At 38.4% G+C, this 15,426-nt stretch overlaps 1 protein-coding gene across 3 annotated transcripts in view; it reads left to right on the top strand.

Moving 5' to 3' along the window:
• Positions 1–15,426, top strand: part of RARS2 (arginyl-tRNA synthetase 2, mitochondrial) — a 36,582-nt gene that overhangs the window by 5,046 nt on the left and 16,110 nt on the right. For all 3 annotated transcript variants that reach the window (XM_051777955.1, XM_051777954.1, XM_051777953.1), the window contains 7 exons: positions 3,600–3,697; positions 4,840–4,895; positions 6,454–6,537; positions 10,108–10,184; positions 12,855–13,010; positions 14,415–14,521; positions 15,122–15,217. In XM_051777955.1, coding sequence (XP_051633915.1) covers positions 3,600–3,697; positions 4,840–4,895; positions 6,454–6,537; positions 10,108–10,184; positions 12,855–13,010; positions 14,415–14,521; positions 15,122–15,217 — 674 coding nt within the window. The remainder of the gene's footprint in view (positions 1–3,599; positions 3,698–4,839; positions 4,896–6,453; positions 6,538–10,107; positions 10,185–12,854; positions 13,011–14,414; positions 14,522–15,121; positions 15,218–15,426) is intronic.

Raw genomic sequence — 15,426 nt, 5'->3', positions numbered from 1 at the left:
TATGAGGAAACAAGGTATCTACTGTTCACTGATAACCATAACTCCTCTTTTTTTCCCCTCTCTCTGCTTTAAAATGCAGGCTTGGTTACTTGGTTATATCTTTGAGTTTCTACAGTTTACAACTCAAAAGTTTTGATCTGGCATGTAAAGAGACTTCTTTTTACCTCAAATAAAAATATTTGATAGCAGATCTATTATTACACTTCACTAAAAAAAAATTAGGAAAACGAAGGAAGATGTATTCCTCGACATTCTGACTGAAGGTACATACCTAATGCTTATAACCAAGCCAATGGATATTAGTGTTGGCTGATTAAAGAAGCCACAGTTCTTGAGGATAAGTGGCCTCAAGTCTGGAATAAGGCAAAGACACTTCCAAAGAAATTTTTCATGTCATGGAGGAGGAAGAAAATTTGCTAGTGAACATAAGGGTTGTTACTGGATGCTTTTTATAACCAATGGTACAGGAAATTCTTTAGTTTTTTTTTTTTCATCTATACGCAGTAAGTTAAACCAGCTGGATCTGATTGGAAATAGAGGCATGGGAGTTTGGCTCAAAATTGCTAAAATAAAACAAAAATATTTAAAACCAGTAGCGAAAGGAAGATATAGAATCATAGAATCATAGAATAGATTGGGTTGGAAAAGACCTCCAAGATCATCAAGTCCAACCCCTGAACCATCTCCAATTACTATATCATGGCACTAAGGGCCACGTCCAGTCTCTTTTTAAAAACCTCCAGGGATGGTGAATCCACCACCTCTCTCGGTAGGCCATTCCAATGCCTGATAACCCTCTCTGTAAAGAATTTCTTCCTAACATCTAACCTAAACCTCCCCTGGCAGAGCTTGAGCCCATGTCCCCTTGTCCTATTGTTGGTTGCCTGGCAGAAGAGACCAACCCCTGCCTGGCCATAACCTCCCTTCAGGTAGTTGAAGAGAGTGATGAGGTCCCCTCTAAGCCTTCTCTTCTCCAGACTAAACAACCCCAGCTCCCTCAGCCTCTCCTCATAGCTCAGGCTGTAAGAGTAGTGTGACAGTTGTACTCTGGATTATTTTGAAGAGCTTCATAAAGATATGTGGATGACTGGTACTTTTAGACTGGGGACTGAATGAAAGCATTGCTAAACCAGTTCAACTAACTTGTTCAGCTAACAACTAATGTTGTGTTGTTGTTCATGGCCGTAATCTATAGGATTAACAATTCTTGTGGAAAATGATATTGTGGTCTGAGAAAAATAACTACATGTGAATTAGGGGCAAGAAATCAGGTCTTACCTAATACTGGTGAAGCCCTTTTCCCATCAGGACTTCCACTTAGGCTTGCAGTCCTCTTTTCCTGAATAAAAAGATCCTTTTTTGTCGTGTTTTGCATAGGCATACCTATCAATCAGTTGCTTTATCCCTTTAATTTTTCATTAGCTATTTATAGTCAATCCATCTTGATAAGAACATAGTACTGAAAGAGTAGCTTGAGCTAAATTTTATTTATGGGTAGGATTTCACGAGGTGCTTTATCTGTAGCAATTCTAGTCAGTTTAATGGTTCAAGCAAAACTGTGTCTGGCTTAATAGAGTTTTGCTGGAAAACATATGTGGAATTAGGACATGTAATTTTGCATTATGTCACTGAGGAGAGAGGAAAGACTAGCTGTAACTTTTGCTGATAAAGAGAATAGGTCTATGAGTAAATTTTGTGTGTGTCTAGCTTAACGTGTGCCTTCTTGGGTGTCACAGTAAGAACAGAATAAAAATGTTTTCTACAGATGCTTTTCCTTTAAAAAAAAAATTATTCATTATCTATTGCAGAAAAATTTTAAAGTGATTTTTTAAGGGGGGGGGAAGGAAAGTTTCCACTGAATGAAATGAGATTTCCACTTTGGTTCGCTTTCTTAAAGCCTCCTGTTGTCTTCAGGAAGCTTGGCCAATGCATACAGCTTCATATATGTAGTGGATTGACCCTGGCTGGATGCCAGATACTCACTAAAGCCTCTCTCTCACTCCCTTCTGCAACTGGACAAAGGAGAGAGAAAATATAATGATATAATGAAGGATTCATGAGTTAAGATAAGGATTGGGAGAGAGATCACTTACTGATCACTGTCACAGGCAGAACAGAGTCAAAAAAAACATAAATCTATTGCTAACAGAATCATATCAGGAGAATGAGAAGTAAACAAATCTTAAAAACACCTTCCCCCAATCCCTCCTCCTTCCCAGTGCAGGGAGACAGGGAACGGGGTTACGGTCAGTTGTTGTTTCTGCCACTGCTCAGGGAGAGGAGTCCTCCTCCTGCTCCTGTGGGGTCCCTCCCATGGGAAACAGTCCTTCATGGACCTCTCTGGCGTGAGTCCATCTCTCGGGCAACAGTTCTTCATGAAACTGCTGCCCCATGGGTCACTCTTCCATGGGGTGCAGTCCTTCAGGAACAAGGTGCTCCAACGTGGGTCCCCCAAAGGGCCACAAGTCCTACCAGGAAAACTTGCTCCAGCGTGGCCTCCTCTCTCCATGAGTTAGCAGGTCCCTGTCAGGACCCTGTTCCAACACAGGCCTCCCACGGAGTCACAGCCTCCCACAGGCATCTACCTGCTCTGGCATGGACTCCTCTGTGAGCTGCAGGTGAGTCTCTGCACCCCAATGGTCCTCCATGGGCTGCAGGGGCACAGCTGCTCCACCATGGGCTGCAGATGAACTTCAGCTCTGGCTCCTGGAGCACCTCCTCCTCCTCCTCCTGCACTGACCTTGGTGTCTGTGTTGTTGCTCACATGTTCTCCCTCTGCTCTTCCCTGGCTGGAATTACATTTGTGCAATAACTTTTTTCTTCCTTCTTAAATAAGTTATCACAGAGGCTTTACTGTCATTCCCGATTGGCTCGGCCTTGGCCAGCAGCGGGTTCATCCTGAAGCTGGCTGGCATTCACAGTTCAGGACATGGAGGAAGCTTCTGGAAGCTTCCAACAGAAGCCACCCCTGTAGCCCTGCTGCTACCAAAACGTGGCCACAGAAAACCAGTACAATATATTGGGTTTGTAATGTATTGACCTGTGTGACAAAGTGAAATATGTAGGGTATGTACAGGGACTGACTTTGCTGTATGAGCACATTACTGATAGTGTAGTCAGCATAGGATTCCTCTTCCCACAAACTGTGTTGAGGAAATATTTTAAGGTGTTGCACACAGGTTCCATGCTTGCAAAGCAGGCATATTTTTGTGCAGACCATTCATAGTGGCATTACAGACTTGCAGGTGGGGGAAAAGAAGAAGGGGTGTTTTGATACATGAGGATTGAATAGTTGGCTTTCCTTGGCACTAAAGAAGCAGAAAATAGAAAGTTTTTACAAAATTCAGCCTTGATTTTCACCAAAACTCTGCCTACACTTTCTCTAACTTTTTTAGTTGGTCAGATACAGTTTTCAAAAGCTAATGGCATTTTCTTCTGCATATGAGACCTTGTTTGCTTGGCAGACCACCCATCTGATTGCTAATGTGGATAAAGGATGTGGATCAGTCTCTTGTGTGGCCGGTAAACAGTTTTCCTGATGATGCTTTCTGTTGTTGAAACTTTCTTTTCTATTTTTTTTTATCTTCCTTGTGCTTTAGGCTGTGTTGCAGCAGGTGTTCAAAGATGGCTCAGAGTATGGAGTAAAAAGTGAAATTTTCTCTGCAGTGCCTAGACAAAAGGCAGTGATTGAGTTCAGGTAAGCACATGTGAGGAGTCCTTTGAGAGAATTGGCTTGTCTGCTAATTGATATTTGCTGGTTGATATTCACTGCTGTAATGTATGATGCCTGTGATGTTAAATCGTATTTTTACAGTATTCAGCTGTATTTAATACTCTAATTAATGTTAATTTGCCAAGTAGAATATAAGTTATATTTAGGGAATTGAGGCTTTTTACCAGAATATATTTTTGATATTTAAGGGATTTATGCCTCACACTGCCCTCCACTAAGAATATTCTCATTTAGTGCATAGTAGCATTCAGTTTTTAAGTAAGCTTCTTTTATTTTGTTATCAAGAAACATGATCTGAATTTTCAGCCACTAATCTATTTCTTTTGTCACCTTAATACCTTTCTCCTTGACTTATTAAAGCAGCCAGGCATTTATCCTGCTAAATCTTCTCTATTGCTAGCCTCAAAATTTCTATCCAGTGCAATTTTGTTTACAGTCACTTGCTTGTGGAATGAAAAGTGGCTGACTCAGATCTTTTTATGGATAAGTATTTTTGTTCACTTATATTCCCTCTGCAGGCTTCTATAGTCATTGAAAGCAAGCCTTTGGCTTTAATTTGAAGGGTGAATTTTCATAACTGAACTTCCATTTTGTTATCAGAACAAACAGTTGTGGGTACAGGGTTGTGTTCTTGTTTGATTTGGGGTTTTTTGAGTGGGGCATCGTTGGAGAAGATGTGATTTCAGTTACTGATTCTTGTACACAAGATCTCCAGTCCTGGTATCAGATTTATCTCTAATAAAGGTGTGAAGAGAATGATCCATATGTCCGAAACATGTAAATAGTGGGAAGATATTTTCAGTTCTTTGTCACTAGTATAGTTGGGGGTTGGTTGTTTTGGATTTTTTGTTGCTGTTGGTTTTGGGGTGTTTTGTGGTTTCTTTTTTCCCTACAACACTAGTTGTTAACTGATATTGGACGAAAGGTTGGTTGGATAGGAAAATTTGCTGTCTAGAACAGAAGCTAATCAGGGAATCTTAAGAAAAAATTGAAAATGGTGGTTTTATTTCAGCTCTTCTGCTAGATGCATGAGTTCAATTATTTTGACTTGGTGATCTGGTAGTCTTGTCCATTGAACAAACATTATTTGTGAAAATTTGTTACAGCTCCCCTAATATTGCCAAAAGGTTTCACATAGGACATTTGCGTTCCACAATAGTAGGTAAGTGTGCATTTAACTGCCTTCCAAAAGGGCTTCTTTGTCTTCCTGTTTCACTTGACAGGGGAGCACTGCTAACCTTTCACTCCTCTGGTGGAGGGGCCACGTGAGGCTCAACTTGCTAATTAAAAACCTTTTGCTTATTATGCAGTGAAGAGAAGAAAGCGGTGTGTTGCTGGCAGATTTAAGTCACATGTAATGTAGTTTTATGACTGTGAATATTAAATTAAGTAGTTTTAAATTGCTCTACAAAGACATCCAATTCAGTTTTCATTGAGGTGTCATGAGTCCTTTGAATTTTAAATTCCTAATTTGCACTGGACTGCAGAGCAGTCAGATAGTTATGTCTTGGTGTCTGTCTTGGAAAAAGCTTACTTTTAATTACTTTATGGCAGTATTACTGGCACAGTTGCTGTAATTTCTAATGGTATAATTAATAAGTTTGTTGTGCAGTACTCTAGTGACACATGGAAAACATTATTGCTCCCTCATTTCCCTCTCTCACAATAAAAACTAGTAGGTTATTAGTAGAAGATCCTACGGCATCTGTGCATCTAATATTGTGTTAGTCATGAAGTACTTAAAGTATCATGTATAATTATTAATTACATAAAGTTGATAATTGTGCCTCTTCATGGACTGATAGTTGAGTGAGATTACTCTTTGTGTTCCATTTCTGGACCCTTTGTTACAGGAAAAAAACCTACTTTCAAAAACAGTTCTGTAGATCAGTGTTTGTTCCGTGGTAAGAGAATGAATTAACTACAGAGAATGTGATTGAGAGTAATTGCAAGCTGTAATACAGTGTTATAACAACAGAAGAAGAGAAAGTTTTCTGCATCCTTAACATCTGTATTGTAATTAAAAGACACCCTTGAAACACAGGAAAATGGAAGAGGGGATATGGGTATTTCTTCTTTGGAATTCCATGGCTGTTGCTAAGCTCAGGAGAGAGATGAGGGGCTTTTATTGTAACAATGGTTAGAACTAAGATGTCCTTATGTGATATGATAAGTTTGGGGTGTAGCACGTTAAGTGCAGAGCTCAGAACTGCCCCAACAGTGTACAGAGATTCAGGACTTGGTGTTCTCTATTTAACATCACAGTTAACAGGAGTTTATGAGTCTTGAGTGCTTGCCTAACCTCCTGGTATGAGGTTGCCTGACTCTGATGGAATTATGTATACATACTTGTATACACACATATTTGTGAGAGTACAAGAAGACTTTAAAAGGTGTTTTTTGTGATTGTGTACTTTGCAGATTGTGCATGCGCATACACCTGTGTATGTTTTTATCACTGTTGTGTGAGATACTTTATGGCACTTTTCAAATGCATGACATTTCTTTTTCTGCTCAGAAAGGAACTCGCTTTTTACTATTACTCCTACTATTGTTTTTAGTTGTGAAGTATTTTAGGAAATTCTATGGAGTAATCCATCTGATTGCTTTTCCTCTTCCTTTTAAATACAGATTATACAAACTGTAGAAAACAGAAACTTTGTAGGCGTGAGAGACTACCTACAACTGAATAGTAATATCTTTTTTTTTTTCCTTACCAGGGAATTTTATAGCAAATCTCAAACTTGCACTGGGACATGAAGTAGTAAGAATAAATTACCTTGGTGACTGGGGCATGCAGTTTGGTATGTTTTAATACTTGTTTATTCTGTCTCCTTTTCTACTGTATCACATGGTCTAGGTGTCCAGCTTCAGTTTTTCCTGGCCACTCTGCACTCGTAAAGAGTGATATCCTGTTTCCATGCATGTAATATATAGTTAATTTCCTTAAAATATGAACAAAACAATCCAGACTGACTCATCAGCAGTATGACCTGCACTGCTGTACAAGAAATAACAGGAGGAAATTTACCCAACAGTTCCTCTGTCCCTCAGTAGCTCCTCTCTCAGATTACTTGTGTGTAGTTTGGGGGTTATTTTCTGAGTATGCTTGTTACACCTTTGGAGTCCTCATGGCTGAGCAGACTTCTGTTGCTGCCTCCAGACAAAAGGTGTACCTGTTACCGTAACTGTTGCACGTCTGCTGTGATCCTGTCTTCCTTATTCAGACTTCACATGTGTAACACTTGTGGAAGAGTAAGCTTGCTAACTTGCCTAGGCCACAACAATAGAATAATTGTAACAATGTGTATTTTATATTTGGGTTGTGTCTGTGTGTGTTTGTGTGTTTTCTTTATGTGGAGTTTTTTTGTGCGTGTTTTTTTTTTTTTTTGTTGTTGTTCCTTTTGGAAAGTAGTTCATTATTCACAGTGCATAATTAATTTCCACAACAACCAAATTTTGGCAGGTTGAGGCCCAGGGAGTTTGTATCTTTAAAGATATCCCTACACTTTCCCCAAAATATTCAACTTCTGCTTAAAATGTAGCACAAGAGAGGTGTATAGGTGGAGAATCTGCAAGTGAATAGGTTGTGGAAAACTATCAATCATGTATGCACACACATAGACACCCCTACCTCTTCTGAAATGTCCATTAGATAAGTGAGGACTGAAAAATCCTCTCATGTACAGCCTTGCATAGCTTGATATTTATTCCCTGACCACAGATCATTTAAGTCCAATTGCTGGATCTATAGCCATCCCTCTTTTATGGCAGCTGACCCATCCATAGAATTCACAACTTGGTTGACTTCTGTTAATCTTGCATTTTAAATTCATTTGTATCGTCCTCTTTTTTGTTTCTAATTTCTTCAAAAAAGCTGTTTTGACATATTTTCGGCATTTAAAAAAAGGCAGTCATCCTCACTTGCTCATTCTTTAAGGCTGGTACACATTTGAAAACTATAAAAATCCCCCACTTCTTTTGTAATAAGCTTTGGAAACTATTTTTGAATGGCAAACACAAAGTGCAGTGTCCATTAAGCAGTCACTTTTGCTTATTCCAGCCTTTATTCTGCCCCCTCCAGTTTCAATGGTACTGCTGTTTATGGGGACATCAAGGAATCAATTTTATGAACAGAGTTGGGTTATTAAATACTCTACTTTCACTCCATTTATGTATTTAGATTCCTAACTGTAGATAACGTAACAAAAATATTCAGTTTACCCATTATCCTTCCAGATTAAATTCCTGGCATTTAGACAGTGTAGTGTAATGTTCGTATGACTGAGACCAGTAATAGAATATTCTTTCCTTTGTTAAATTATTTCCTCTGCAGCTTGTCTTCCCTGATCCTGTTTCTGATGAAAGAGTAGCTTATAGCAGAGCTTTGCCTCACTTAGAATTTGTTTATAGGAATTGAATGCGGAATGAGTTCACCAAAAATTCAGTCAGTTTCATTATTGCATATTTCATTCCTTTTTGACCCTTAAACATAATTTTATCACTATGCTATTGTATAATCAATGTGGCAATGACAGTGAAGCAATGAAATGCAATGTGGTTAAAAGGCTTCTCAGCTGACCTCATTCTGTCTTTCTTTGAAGATACTAAATAGCACTCTGAATTCTCAATACAAGGAATTTTATGTATTTTAGTGCTAAGTTTCCTGAAGGTATAAAGATCACAATGCCTGTTATTTACACATGTACCTGTTAAGCAGCACACAACTGACCTAGTAGTTCCAACTGTTTCTTCCAAAATAGGTGATCCCCTCTTTATCTGGGCTGGCTTAGCTCAAATATATGACAGGTATTATAACAAATAATATAGTCATGCTTCACAAAATTACAGCATTGAAATATTGTTATAGTGGTCCTTTCTCAGAAGCAGTGCTGTAATTAACTGTCTGTCAGCATTTCTTTTACAACTGCTATTGTCAGAGGCTTTAAAATTTGATGATTGAAAACATATTTTGCTGAAACGTGGCAGAGAAGTGCTCAACCTTCAGGCAGTTTTGGGACAGGTTTCTTAAGGTAACAGTGTTTATGCAGCCACACTGTCTGTCAATCTGTCTTCCTTTCACTCTGCTCCTAATAGATTTTGAACCCATTGGCCAACTTCAACCAGATCTGACAAGGAAAAATGTCTCCAAGAAAACTAATTTCCTTTGGAATTGTGACAGTTGGCAGCTGAATAGGGATAGAAATACAATGTAACGCCCTGTGGGAGAGAGTTAACTTTTGTGTTTAGCCTGCCATCAAACCAGTCAGCACCTCTAAGTCAGAACTGGTCTCAACACATGCTGCATCTTGCCAATAACTGGTGAGTGTACCAAGGTCTGGAGGTAGTTCGGAGAAGACAGAAAATGTGTGGAAGGATGTGTTTGGGTTAAATAAAGACTGGCAGTTGTGCTGGGGATTGGTTTGTGAAGTCAGCATTGAAAAGTGGAATATTTAGGTACACTAATATCTAAGAGAGATCATTAGGAAATCAAACTCCAATTGTTTGTAGAACAAGCTGTCCTTAGCTAAACTTTCTTTCAGTAGGATTAGACTAATTTTATTTCCTAAACCCTAACCTGTTTTTCTTCCTTGAGTCTGCCATGGCTTCTATACGCTCAGTGTTTCTTAGAGGGAAGTCTTGAGACAGTGCTATTTGTTTAGTTGCAGAGGGTTTTTCAAAAGGATAACTGCATACCTATTCCTGGTCCTTGTCAACTCAGAGGAGTAAGATGGCCTTGAATTTAGCGTCAGATAATCTAAGAGACGTTACTGAAGGTGTTAGTGTGGTGTTTTGTTCAGACAAAAAGAATGGGATTTGGATTTCTTGCCCTTTCAGGTGGCTTTTGGGAAGAGCTGAAGCCAAATTGGACATGTGAAAAAAGCTGCGTATTCTAAGCATGCAGCAAAAAGTTCCTTTGAAAATATTGCATGAGTGATATGTGGAATACCACATTGTGTTCCTGTTTCTATTGTCCTTGAAATGATAATACTCTTAAGGGAGAAAGCAAAACAGAGTTTTGAGCATGATCTGTTGCTGGACAGTTTCCACTATGTGACTTGTCATTTGCAGGTCATGACTGTGTAAAAGTTGATTTTCTCTACAAGTCCAGAAACACAAATTCTAATTATGAGGAATTGAAAAATCAACATAGTATTTTTTACTAGTTTCTAGCTATTATATTTTTGGGATGTTTTTCTCATGCAGTGGAATAATAGGTTATGCTTTTCATATGCTTTATTTTTGTAGCATACATTATTGTTTTAAAATGTAGGGCATTTGTTTTATTGGCTACAGTGCTAGAACTAGACTTGCTTATGAAAATAACATAACATACTCTGCGTTGTTGCCTAACTCTGTATTTGTTATTCAAGGCTTATTGGGTGTTGGTTTCCAATCCTTTGGCAACAAAGAAAAACTAAAATCCAGTCCTTTACAACACCTGTTTGAGGTAAGTTCAGAGAAGACCAACTACACACTTCAGAGGACAATCCATTTAACTTAGCTGTCAGTTCTGTACAGAATTAGTACAAAAAGTGATTTTAATGTATCTGCAGGTTCACGAGGAGACTCATGTGGAATTTAAATGACCATACTTGAAGGAGTAGTGCAAGCCTGGGCTGTGGCAGTAGAGATCTGATGCTGTTGGTTACCAAAGTTGTGAAAAGTGAGATGTATGCCTGTTGCTAGTGTTTTTAGAATTTGATTTTCACGATTCACTATGATGGGGCAAAAGGATCTTGAAAGTGTTTTGTGTCTAATATGGAGCTTTAACATTTATAGCTAAGGAGAAGTGACTGTCACTTCCCAGAATGCTGCTTCAGCTCTGCAGAATGCTCTTCCTTCCAGGAGTGTGAAAGAGCTAGGAGCATTAGAAGGTATAGTTTCTGCTGACAGCCATTCAGGAAATGCCTTGCAGCAGTAGGGAAGGCTGTTTTATTGCAGGAGGTTGCCCTCTCAGTTACCCACCAAGCCCACAGATGGTGCAAGTGCTATCGATTGCATTTCTGTGTGTCAGGGACAAACGTGGCTCAGTGGACTCTCCCAGTTAGCAATGAAGATTGAGGTAGTTTAGCAAGCTTTGTCTTTCCAGGATTAATATGGTTTTGGTTGTTGGATTGCTCCATTCCAATATGCCTAATACCATCTGAGTTAGTACTTATTTCTTCCTCTTTAGCAGTTCCTATATCACTTCCTTGTTTTCATATAGTGCAGTGAACCAAAAAGATTTTGTCAGTCTTTGGTACTTATAAGTGATCTTTGGGTGACAACCATGCTGGATGTAACATATATACAATACACATAAAGGACTTACATACTTATCTGCACAGATCCAATAACTGTATGGATAGGTGGACAAAATTTTCTGAGTGGCTGATGTTCAAGTCCTCATCCTCTAAAAGGAAGATCTCACATGTTAATGAGGCTTTGTCAGGGTTCTTGTGTGGCACTGTCAGATGTTCTCTCATTACTAAGCTGAGCTGTGCTTCACCCTGTGAGCTGGATATGGGAACTATGGCCAGTGGTGTTCAGACAGCGTGTTGCAGGATGACTGTTCTGCATAAATCTGTTTACTGGCGAAGGAGCAAACTGTGTTTGAACATTTGAATAGTCAACAGCTGAATGCATGTCAGTCAGATTGTTTATGTGGCAGAATAGCTCCTTCTGAGCTTGCCAGCTTCTTTGACATAGGTAAATTTTGTTCTTATTCCTTCATCCCTGAGCCCTGCTGAATTGAATTGATAGATTCTCAAAATGGAGGTGTTTTAGAGCTGTAGGACTGATTAAAAGAGAAAAAAAGTAGTCATATTTTGTGGTTGTGCATGCTGTGTATTACTTTATTTATAATTTAAGTCCATTCTTAGAATTTAAATTTTAAATACTTGAATTTTGCACTAAAGCTTTAAAATTGCAGCAGTGTGTAGGCTTTATTACCTTCAAATGTAGAGAGCGGTATTCAGTCAAGATGCAAGAGGTTCTAAAACAGTAGTCGTTTAAGACCAAATTGATTTCTCAATTATTCCCAATTCCCAAGTGTTTGTTCAGCTGTATCCCTAGTTATATCAAAAACTGAGATGTGTTTCAAAGTGGTGTTTTTTCTGCTGTTGTATGAAATTAATCTTTCCTATAGTTCATTTAAAAAGAACATTTCCATAGCACAGTTTCTATATAAATAAATGTATATACGAATGTACCTTTCCAAACATCTTTGCACCTTCCATTTTGGTGAAGAGGCAAATGCAAATATACTTTTTGCATTTTTTTTTGCCATATAACATAAAAGATTGGGCATAGGTGGACACTAGAATGTGTGAAACTACTGGTGGGAGAGGACGAGCGTTATTCTTGGAACAGGTTGAATTTTCCCTCTACTTTAAATTTATTTTTCATAGTAGAACTAAGCAAACAATAAACTTTGAAGCGTGTCAGCAGTTAAAAATCTCCAAAAATCTTCAGACTTGAAGGGGAAAAGTGAGTTTTGCTTTAGAAAAGTGGAACCCGTTGAAGCAAGGTTTGCATTGTTGGCACACTCATTGAACATTACAGGAATGGAGTTTTTACAATTACTTATTTTTTATCGAGGTTGTAATGATTTGAGGATCAAAACTCCTACAAAAAAAGTTAAACAGCATTAACTTTTTTTTCATCATAAATGGGTTGGGGTTTTCTTTTTGAGCTTGTAAAGTACTGAGTCTATCAGGGATTTTACTATTTCAGTTCCTATCTCATTTTTAGGCAGTGTAGTTGTTTTAAGTATCATCTTTGTGGTTCTCCAAAGAAAAGTCTGTGGTTTAAATGTCCGTGATGGTTTCGTTTGCACACATAAATGAGTTCTTCCACATTTTGCTGCTGCAGCAGTTTCAAGGTTATGAAGAGGATCATAGCAGCAGCAGTAAGGAATTACAGCATTAGTCTTCTTTCAAGATAAGCTGCACATTTTCCTATTGGACTTTAGGCTATTCATTCTTTCTTTAAATGGGAAATGTGTTTCTTTAACATGTCTTTAGAACTTTGATGTTACAAATGTCATCTTTAAATGTATTTGTATTATTCTTGTAGAACTTTATTTTATTGGAGGGGAGGATTATACTATTTCAACATTGTCAGTGTTATATTTTAGGTGTATGTGCAGATTAACAAAGCAGCAGAAGATGAAAACACAAAAAAACTGGCGAAGGATTTCTTTAGAAAACTGGAGGAACATGATGAGGAGACATTGTCACTTTGGAAACAATTTAGAGACTTCAGTATTGAGGAATACGTCCAGATTTATAAGGTACAAATCATCCACTGCTTTCTCTGTGTTCTTGGTCTCTTTTTCTCTATTGCTTCATCAGTATAATTGATAGTGCACAGTACCTTTTCATCTGGGAGATTGCCAAGCAGTGAACTCACTTAGGAACAGAGATTGCTCTAATACTGTCGATTCACTGCCTTTCCCATGACCTTAAGTGTGTTGTGGGGAAGCTTTTTCTCGATAAGCCGGGTTACACCCCATTCTGTTTGGAAAAAACACAGTAGCTGATCTACATCCAAGCAGACCATCACTTTAGTTGCTGACATCCTAGATACTTTTTATTTAATGATGTCCAGGTAACACTGAATCCAGTCTCTTGGTATTGATACTACTCAAGAGCCAGCGGAGTCCATCTGAAGATCGGCTGGTGTTTTTCCCACTTGTGATGAAATTCTGGAATGGGTGACCAGTTTTGATGGGCTTAGACATTTTTTTTTAACTTGCAGCTCCAGAGAGTTTGTGACTTGTTTTCTATCTCTGTCTTCTTCTAGTATTATTATTTATTTAAAATTTCACTTTTCTATCTCATTCCTCTTGCTGTATTTGTAGAAATTGGTCACGTTTTGTTTCATCCTCGATTGCAGAGTTAAAAACAAAAGTTGCCTACCCTTTCCTCAGTTGTCCAGATAACCTGACTGTGCTTTAAATTCTTCCCTGAAACATATCTGTGGAGTCAAGCCAAGTATTCTAAGTTAAGATCTCCTAAGCGAGACACTTGATAATTCTAGTGGAAAGCTCACCTGTAAGGGTAAACAGGTATTGGGCTGTGTATGCAGCTGAATTGTGATGGTCACTCCTCACTGATCACATAATGACTGGTACAGCTAGATCTTTGTCTCCCAATTTCATTCAAACTAATAAATATTCAGCTGATGGACTGACCAGTTTTGGCAGTTAAGGTCATCCTGTCTTTCCTGAGTGTGCCTTAAGGCTTCATAGTAATGATGACTTCTGTATGCTCAGCAATGTTTGTGAGCAGCTTCTGCCTTTTTAAATTTCTTTCAGTTTCCTTTCAAATAGAGTTGGTTTCATGTCCAAGTACAATCTCTGCAGTCCATGGCTTTCACCTCCAGCGCACCAAGTTAAAGACCTGCCTCAGAATTTTTGTACTGATTGCTTTAAGCAGTTTATGCCTGATTTCTCATGAACATTATACCCAGGCTGTATTCAATTTAGGGAGATTAATTCTAATGCAGAAATCAATTAAATCAAAATCCAAATATCCTTTCCTCTTAACAATGAAGTGATCTTTCCTGGAATAAAATTAATCTTTGCACTCTATCTGATGTGCGACACAGACCTATTGTCTTACTTAATTTGAAGAAATTATTAACCTCAATCTTATCAATTTTACCCTTCTTTGATATTCTTGGAACTTTTCAGCGTCTAGGAGTGCACTTTGATGAATATTCTGGAGAGTCACATTACCGAGAGAAGGCCCAGGAGGTTCTAAAGATGTTGGAAGATAAGGGACTTCTTCAAAAAACAACGTATGGACTCATTATTCAATCAGTGTAATTTACTTAACATCTCAGTTGCATTTCAAACAAGATATGATGAGTGAGGTTTGTACATAATCTAAGGCGAAGAGTTTTCTTTAAATGGTCTTGGTAGCTGTCCTAGTAGAAGACCAGGAGGATTTGTACACTCACAGTTAAAAATTAAGTTTGCCTTTCTGTGGCTAGTACAGAAACTTGGCCATGACAAATTAAGTACAATGACTGTTCAACTCATAATGGCCTTTAAGGCTGTTAATTAATTTGGCAGCTGCATGTGCCATTTAATGAGCAGAGTTAGATGAGATCCTTGCTTTGATGAAGCAGGTGCCTGGCTGAACTGAGATGGAAGCCATAATCATGGAATGCACCAGAACATGGGCAGGGTCCCTGGCATAAGCAGTGGTGACAACAAACTTACAGGAACAGTCTTCAAAAATACTTAAAGGAGACAGTCATTCAAAGAAAAAGAATAAAGTTGTCTACAGTGAGGGGGTTTGAGACAGGAGGCCATTTTGGTTCTGACCTCAGTCTTATCTGAATTTACCTGTATATTAGCTTGCAGCTACATCAGTATTTTATCTCAACTTACAGAAAAGGGACAGGAATCGTGGATCTTTCGGAAAAGAAAGACCTCTCATCAGTTTGCACCGTCATGCGTAGTGATGGGACATCTCTTTATATAACAAGGCAAGTAAGCTCATCTGTGTTCATTGCCATTTATTTTGCCAGTGAACTTTTGTACATGAGTACGTTTGTAACTGATAGTACAGATTTTGAAGCTTTTTATTGCTGGGATGGAACACCCTTATTGTTGAGTAATCATAACTGGAACTATCAATGTAACTATGTCAGGATAAAAATGGATCAGGAAAAACAATGGCTTTTAAATACTCTTC

Source organism: Manacus candei, unplaced genomic scaffold (genome assembly GCF_025592945.1).
Source record: "Manacus candei isolate 608988 ecotype Guabito, Panama unplaced genomic scaffold, ASM2559294v1 h1tg000011l, whole genome shotgun sequence".
NCBI classification, from domain to species: domain Eukaryota; kingdom Metazoa; phylum Chordata; class Aves; order Passeriformes; family Pipridae; genus Manacus; species Manacus candei.
Note: the sequence above shows the minus strand (reverse complement) of the source record. Positions and strands in the feature narration are given on the sequence as shown.